Raw genomic sequence first — 8,444 nt, forward strand, 5'->3', positions numbered from 1 at the left:
AGCAAAGCTCCGGTTTCTGAAGCCATGCAGCAGTGGGGCTTAGAGACATTTGGACTTGGGTCTTGGTATGGCAGTAGCACCTATCCATTGCTCAGACTTTAGCCATCTAAATTTCAAGATACAAAAGACAGTAGAACTGCAGATAACTCTTCTGGCACATCTCCTATCTATGCATGGGCAGCTTGCTGTTAACATGCCTTGGGGAGGAGACAGAAGAAGGAAGAGAAGGGACAGAAGGGGAAAGATGAGATTAAGGAATCAGTGAGTCCAGCACAAGACAGTTAATTATGTTCAGCAACTTCCATAATACTCCAGTTTCAATCACTGACTTTATGTTTTCATTTGACAGAAAACCCTTGTTTTACATCTTGGAGCCTCAGTGTCTGTCACAGGTGGGCAGCTGCCTCTGGAAGACCAAGTTAGAAGCCATCAGACTGAATGAGTTCACTGCGCAGATTTTAGGAAATAAAACATGAGGACTTTTACAGAGTTGGTTTGTTAACTTTAGGTTGTGGAAATACCACCCTGAAGTACAGAAACTTTTCAATAAGGCAAAATTGCAATTTTTGTTCTTGCCTGTTGAGATCTTAAGAAATTCTTTCTGGAAGAAAATAGAAAATGTAACTGAAAAAAACAGGAAAAAACCCAGTCTGTGCCACTAACCTGCGCTACAAATACCAACTTCTAGAATTTGTCTTCAAAACAAAGATCAAAATTTTAATAAAAACTGACATACTTTACTGTCCAGAATTCATTTGAAGTTTTAACATTAAAATACTCATTTCTGCATGCACTCTGCATCCTGCACAACATAAAACACATGTACCAAAACTAGCCACATGTTGTTCATGACTATTTCCCTTCTGATGAACTATATACTTTACATAGTTTGTCAATCAAGTTGTATTTGCTTTGTATTCACACACATTAAAAAAAAATGGAAAATGGTGGAAAAGGGAAAAAGGATTGACAATCCCAGCAGCCTAATTAACCTCTAGCTTGAATACCCCAGTTAGGTGGCTAAAAAATACTAAGTAGCATGAAACTAAGTACTGGTATTTTAAAACTTGCAGAATCTTATTTACAAATCTAAGACATACAAGGAAGAAGGGGAACCTGCAAGGCCACAGCTTCTGTCCCTGCTAAAAAATTCAAGCTTCAGTGAATACTTGATGCAATCCTTGCTCAGCAAACACCTCAACCTACCATCTTAAAGTGTCCTTTAACTGACAGGACAAAATTGGTGAATACAGAGTGATACTATCTGTACTTGCCATGGCAGATCACTGCAAACAATACACATGAAGGAAGGAATGATCACGCTGTGTGGGGTGCCACAAACCTACCAAATGAGTAGGCAGAGTCAGAGTTAATTCCCATGAATGATCTGAGACACTCACCTTGAGTGGGGCCACAACCATTACTAAAATTTTACACAAAACATGCACAAATGTAACTTACAGCATTGTGTGATCTTCTGGATGTTAGAAGTTATGCGTTGGGCTAGTTGATTAGGATCCCCAAAACCTGGTCCGTACGACATGGCTGAGTAGATCTGCTGTCACAGTCATCCACAACAGGAAAATGACAGTCTCTACCTACAGAAAACAATAGTTATGTTTTGGTCATTGGTTTATAAAGGTCTTCATCTTCTTAAAGATACATGGAAGAATACATGGGAGAAGATTAAAGAAAACTCCATATACTAATGTTTACCCTCCTTGAACGCACTGTACTTCAAGGACAGTTTATCTTTTGTCAAACTTCTTATATATTTTCCCCACTGTAATCAAAGAGCATAATTTTCATTGCATTTACCATTCCAGTAAAAAAATGTTTCATCTGAAACTTCCAAACCCTCTGAAGAATTACATCCCAAACCAATTACATTGTTATTTACATACCATATATCACCCACCCCAACAATAAAATCCAGCATAAGTAACCACTGGAAAAAAAACTTCAGAAAAAAGGCAGCAACCAGTTTCCTCCAAACAGCAATCATTTGTATCAACTTCAGTTTTAGTTTAACCCAGTGCCACCTAAGTTCTATGAATTAGCACTTTATCCTGTTTCAGCTGCTGTGTTTGTTGATATGAATTCTTTTTTCAACAACTTGGGTATGCAAACACATTTTTAGGGGTGTTTTTCCATCCATACAGATAAAATTTCAGCACAAGCTCATGGGCACATATCCTAAATCAAAATTACCAAGACATAAATTACAATGCCTGTGCAAATCAAAACTGGTGGTTTATCTGTTCTGCAGTGAGAATGCAAAATAATCAAGTGCAACACATCCAACACAAACCCACAATTTCATCCAGGCTGTGCTTTCCTGCACATCACCTTCACAGGTTGAACATTTTAGCTTCACCACTTCCCCACATTTCCACTGTTCAACCCAAACCATGTGCCTTCCAAACAATGTCCTCTCCTCCTGACCCATCAGCTTCTGCTTAAGAGACACCGCTAAAACTCCATTTCAGGTATAGAGAAAAAGAAAGCAAATTTACTGTGTGAAAATAAGGAAATGAAAAGACCAACTGATTTGTCAAGTATGACAGCAGCTGTACTACAATTTGCAAACCCGAGTCCTTAAAACCTTTTTTTAAATACAAACAATTAACAGTCATTGTTGCCAAATATTTCCTTCCACCTTGGAAATGCCTGTATTAATACAGGCAGCAATACCCTGGCTGTTTTAAAACACAACTGGTTTCATATCTCTGTCATATAAAATGATCTCTAGCAGAGCCAAGACATGTACTGGTCTTGACATTGTACAACTCACCAAAACTTCACCAGGGATGTAAATACAGAGGTTAGGCCCATCCCTGCCTCCCTGCAGGTGACATCACCTGTGCCCCATGAAAAAGCTGCTGCTACCATGAAGACAAACTCTGCTTAATTTAAAAATGGCTGCTTCACTATGATCCCAAGCCCTGCTTGGAGTCATCAGGCCCTAGTAATGAATAACCTGACAGCAGACGAGGCCACAGGGAGTGTATTTGCACTCTTCTTCTTGCTGCACCATTGCCAGAGTCATGATAACTGTCTGCAGTGTCGTTTCCTTTGTCTGTACCACATGCAGATTCAAGTTTTTTTGACTAAAGTCTGGAGTCAGTCAGCCAGCCAGCCTAAATCCCACTTATCTGGGCCAAGGCTGGAACTACAACTTTTGATTTTCTTTGGAAATTCCAGGCAACATCGCACTGAATTTGTATTGCAAGACCAAACCCATGCAACCTTTACAGCAAATAAATGGCTCTATACCTTAGTGCATTGACTAAGTAAGGAAATCTACTAATTCAGTGAAAAATACAATAATAGGCTTAAAATCCAAAGAAACCACCTAAAAACTAAATTTGAAAAAGATTTCTCAGAACTGCTGACAGGTTTTTGTAAAAGTTATTACTATTTCTAGATACCTTAAAAAAACTTTTTAGTTAAATATTACAGTTAATGTTAGAAGTTGTTTAACTTTTATGTTTAATGGTAATGTTAAAACGCCACTGCTAAGGAGAAGAGATGGCAAAAGACCAAGCTACCTTGTGTAGAATTAACTGAAACAACATTTCATGATTGGTTTTTTTTCTTTCATATTGGTATTCACCTAACAGCTGCCTGTAGCACTGTTCTCAGGAATACCTTTACAATCAAGAGATATGCACTGAATATTTCATCCAAGTCTTGACAAAAGCAGCTACTGCTTTTTTTTTTGTCTTGCAAATTTCTACAGCTAACTGTAAATATCTTTAAAGAAGTTACACTCCACTACACTGACAAGCATACAGATTGTTCAATACATAAGACAAGAATTTTTAAAATTTCTACAACAGCCAAACACAATAGATAGCAAGATGTTCAGATGACAGAGTACAAACTCCACAAGATATAGTTCAACTTTTCATCTGCACATGTAGATCTCTCTAATTGTTGACACAATTCTTTTTATCAACTCACATACTTAACAATTGAGTACTTATAGCAAATTTGTAGGATAGCCATGTAAATTCACAGCTGGTTTACTCCATACACATTCTTCTGCTAACAGAGCTATTCCTGAGTATTTCAATAATACAGATAGATGACAGTAAGTGACTGTCTGGGGAACAGACAGAAAGAGAGGTAAGAGGACAACCATTAGCTGTCATCACCTCCCAATCTTCACCACATTTTCTCCCTCTAGTTCTCACAGTAACATGGGTATCTGAACCTGATGAACACCCTTCTTCCACTCACAACCCCTTCACTTGTGAGTGCTGAGTTACTCAAGCTCCTCTGAAAACACAGATAAGCTGAGCCCTTGGAAAGTCAACTGCTAATGACCTAGACAAGGTCAGGGTTTCAACCACCAGGAAAAAAAACAAGCATGCACCAAGCACTTCTTTCCATCCAGGGTGATTGGAGCATTCATCACGACACTGCATTTCCACAGAAATTACCCCTTTTCCCTTTCACAGCATTTAAGTACTCTGTTGTGATGTATTTGGTATGACTGGCTGCACAACTTACAAAACAGGGAAGTTAAAGGCCTGCTGCAGTTGCAGGAAGTACACTTTGCCTTCAGACTGGAACCAAGCTGCACTTGTGGTAGTCTTCAGTTCCTCTAAAAGTTTCAGTCAGGTGTGAGTTTCTGATTGTACATTTTATCTTCTGCTCAACATCACTGCCTCTGAATGGGAGTATACTGAGTGCCAATTCAGCTTTTCAAGCTACTGTAGAAATTCCAAGGAACTGAGTCGACAAGCACAAATTAAATGAAAAATCAGAACATTTTATTAACACTAACTGAAGCAGGATCTCACTGTACATTGAGGTTTAAAGAACTCAAAGGACTGAATATATTTTCCATAATTTCTGCATTAACTAGTTCCTACATCATTTGGTCACTTCATACCAAAACAAAAAATGAACCTTAGTACCAACATATCTTCTAGAAAGGTGTTTATCAGGCATAAGAAAAAAATACACTTTTTCATCGACTATGAATGCAGAGACAAGAAAGTCTCCACATCTAAGCAGCTCCCCAGTGTCATTCCTGAAGCTCCATCAGGACAGAAGGAAGTGATGTGACAAGCACTGCACATGTCAGATTTCACAGCAGTTGCATGAACATTTTGCAGACTCCAGTAAGCTACAGTTAATAAGCACCTAATCTATTTTGTATTCTCTCATTTAGATATTCGAAGAATTCTCCTTCTCCCAGAAGTCTAGTCCAGATACATTAGGATAAGAACCCTTAAGCAATAGTTTCACTGTTTGAGCAATATTATAGCATTAGGACCTAGAATGTTTACATGGACGCTTAACTTTCAGAAAGCAGAAAGTACACACTGCATTCCATAGAACACTTGAAAATTTAAATCTGATCTGATTTTATGCCTTTAAGTATCCAGAAATAAGTCATGGGGCTTTCCTTACAGGATATTCTTTTCCTAAATAAAGGTCACAGTAACAAAGCTTCTCCTAAACAATATGTGGCTTCCTTTACAAACTACCCCTCCCAAAAAAAAAAGGTCAAAATTCTTCAAGCAGGGTGAAAACACAGCCAAAAGTGATGAACTGCTGAAAAACTTGGGCAAAAATTTCAGCAAGTCACAATGTTTGCTACAGAAAAGATAAGGACCTCCTGCTACAGCACCTGAGGGATCCTCATAACAGACTCTTAGCAACTGAATTAATAAGATACAGGTGAGCATTAAATCTGTCATTATTTTGCTAAGGGATGAGGCAGGTTTAATTTTTTCCTGGACTTATGTCTCTTTTTCCTTTATACTTCAGCTAAAATATTTAGAGACTGATATTACATTTCCCACTTTCTGCTTTTACAGCTCCTTGTGCTGAAATCCTGGTCCACAGGCAGGCTGTAGGCCCCCATAATACAAAACCTACCGTGGAGCATAATAAATTAGCAAACAAAGTAGCAGTAAAATTAAATTCTTCTTGCCTTCTTAAAAGAAAAATTTCCAGATTATTTTTTTATCCTCTACTTTCAGGTAGAAGTCAAACTTAAATCCATATATGATAGGAAAAAGCAAAGTTTATTTAAAACTGCATCAACACTAACAGAAGAGATGTCAAAAGGTAACTGCCTAGCTACTCGGCACAATTCCCTTAGCCTTGCCATGTCACTGATGCTGAAACCTACCAAAACCAAGCTCGCATCATCTAACAGCTCTATGTTTGGGGTTTTTTGAAATAATTATTAGATTGTGCCACTGGTCAGTGTTTTTAGTCATTTTTTTCTAAAAATGATTCTGTTGAACAAAGACGCAATTTAAAGCAGCGACATTTAAACTGCTCAGCATGAAAAGCTAAATTACAAAAGCCTGAAATTCTACTAGGCCTAACACATCACCAACGCTAAGCATATACGGATAAAAATTACCACCCTTACAATTGTCTGATTCATCCACACTGATATTTATGATGAACTAGGTGAAGGAAGTGCATAGCTTTCACAAGCCTAAGAGAACATATTAGTGCTTGGAAAAATGCCTTAAGCAAGAGAATTATGTTTCCTAGGAGCACACAAGGCATTTAAAAGCCTTATGACGAAGCAAGGAAAAGGAACACTGGGGACCGAAACTATGGGGAAAGAGAGGGAATGAGAAGTCTGAAAATGGACCTGATGACCATTTCAAAGTGCCCAGTTTCTTTTGCAGCTGGTTATCTCATGGGAAAAAGAAGATGGATGAGAAGCCTGATATATGTGGTGTGCTGTTTGTTCTCACCCAATTCTCCATCATGGTAGCTTGTTGGCTACCAAGTGAACAGATCAAGCACACCAAGGGATAAGTTTACCTTTGCACAAAATCTGATTGCAATGCATGCCAAGTCTCTCTGAGGCCTACCAGGGTGCTAATGACTACATATAGCTCATGGTCTCTTTTCTTCTCCTCTCTCAAGAGTTTCACTTCAGTGTAAGCCACCAAGAAGACTGCTACCTCATATTCTTCCAAAGACTACAAAAGGCATCATCATGAAGCACACACAGACACAGGTTATAACAATGCCAACACTGAGCACCACTTTCTTCTAATTTTGACATATTTTAACTCTTTTTTTTGGTCCCCTTTTCCTTCTTTTCCATTAAGAGCAATTGCACAATCCCCAGGCTCCAAGCAGAAGGGCTGCACTGCTGGCAGAGCACAAGCCTGTATAATGACCCGTCAGGAGGGCTCCACTCGCCCTGCTGGCACAGCCCTCTGCCTTTGAATGGCTCGTGGAGGGGACCACAGCATAGGAGCACATTGCTTCTGACCAAGTATCCTGAGATTTTAACACCGGGCGTTTTCAATTAAGGTGTAGTGCCCTGCGGTGCATGCAAAGCGGAGTGAAACCTTCCACTGACTTGCTGAGTTTGAAGAAGCCTGAGTTTCTGATGCAGCGCCGAGTGATTCACCAGGAAAACAGCGATAACGCCGGGCGCCAGGCCCGGGCTCACTCTTTACACCGGCCACTTTTATAATGTCCCCTCCTCCCGCTGACACGCTCACCTCGGACCTGGAACAGCACGGGGAGCATTTCCACAAGGCGGGGGTGCCCGTCCCACCCCACAGTTCCACACCAGCTGCTATAAAACACCCGCTGTAGGCCCCGACCCTCCCCCAAGAGCATCGCCAAGCCCAAAGCCCTGGTACCGTGGGTGTCACAGGGAAGGGTGCGGGGAAAGGAGCTGCCGCTGATACGACCGACCGCGCTCCAACACCGCGCTCCCCGCACAGCCCGGCCCCGGCCCCGCCACCCCCGCCTCGCCCAGAGCCGCCCCGCTCGCCCCACGGCCAGGCACGGGGGCGCGGCCCCGGCTCCAGCGAGGCCCTTCCCACTGCCCTCCGACAGGCTCCCCACGCCTGACAGCCCCTTCCCGGCCGGCCGGACGCCGCCCGGATCCCCCCTGCCTGCAGCGGGCAGCACCCCCAGCACCCCAACGAAGCTCCTGCGGCTCTTACCCGGCCCCGGCGAACCCGCTCCCAGGGCGGCGGCTGGGGGCGGTGGCGGTGCAGGGCGTGGAGGGGCGGGCAGGCCCCGGCCCGGCCCGCCCCGCCGTGACGAGGGAGGCGGGGGGAGGCGGGGGGAGGCGCGGCCCCGCCCGGGCGGCTGCGAGAGCGGGGCCGGGCCGTCCCTGAGGGGCGGTTCCGCCCGGGCCTGCGGGGCCACCCTGCTGCTGACGGGCCCCGGGGGCTGCCGAGGGGAACGGGACAACCCCGGCAGCTGCAGCCCTATGCGATTGGAAAAAGTGAGGGTGAAGGGTGGAGAGAGTGTCTTTCAGGGTGTTGCATGGTTGCTGTTGCATCAGGAAGCAAGGCGAAAACTTGGGCAAGGATACAATATTATAGTGAAAAATACGACGTTACTTTGTTAATAGCCTGCTTTGCCCGCCCTGCCTTCCGCTTGGGTTATTTCTTCTCTAAAGGGGAATGGACAATTCAAAGAGA

The 8,444-nt window shown here is 42.7% G+C and overlaps 1 protein-coding gene across 1 annotated transcript in view; it reads right to left on the minus strand.

The window, feature by feature from the left end:
• The window catches only part of STX7 (syntaxin 7), a 31,640-nt gene extending 23,558 nt beyond the window's left edge, over window positions 1–8,082 (minus strand). Inside the window, exons 1-2 of the mRNA XM_054628778.2 lie at window positions 7,959–8,082; window positions 1,462–1,598 (exon numbers count right to left, since the gene is read on the minus strand). Coding sequence (XP_054484753.1) covers window positions 1,462–1,543 — 82 coding nt within the window. The 5' untranslated portion in view covers window positions 1,544–1,598; window positions 7,959–8,082. The remainder of the gene's footprint in view (window positions 1–1,461; window positions 1,599–7,958) is intronic.
• Between the last annotated feature and the right edge of the window lie 362 nt (window positions 8,083–8,444).

The sequence above is a fragment of the Agelaius phoeniceus genome, chromosome 3 (genome assembly GCF_051311805.1).
Source record: "Agelaius phoeniceus isolate bAgePho1 chromosome 3, bAgePho1.hap1, whole genome shotgun sequence".
Lineage (NCBI taxonomy): Eukaryota > Metazoa > Chordata > Aves > Passeriformes > Icteridae > Agelaius > Agelaius phoeniceus.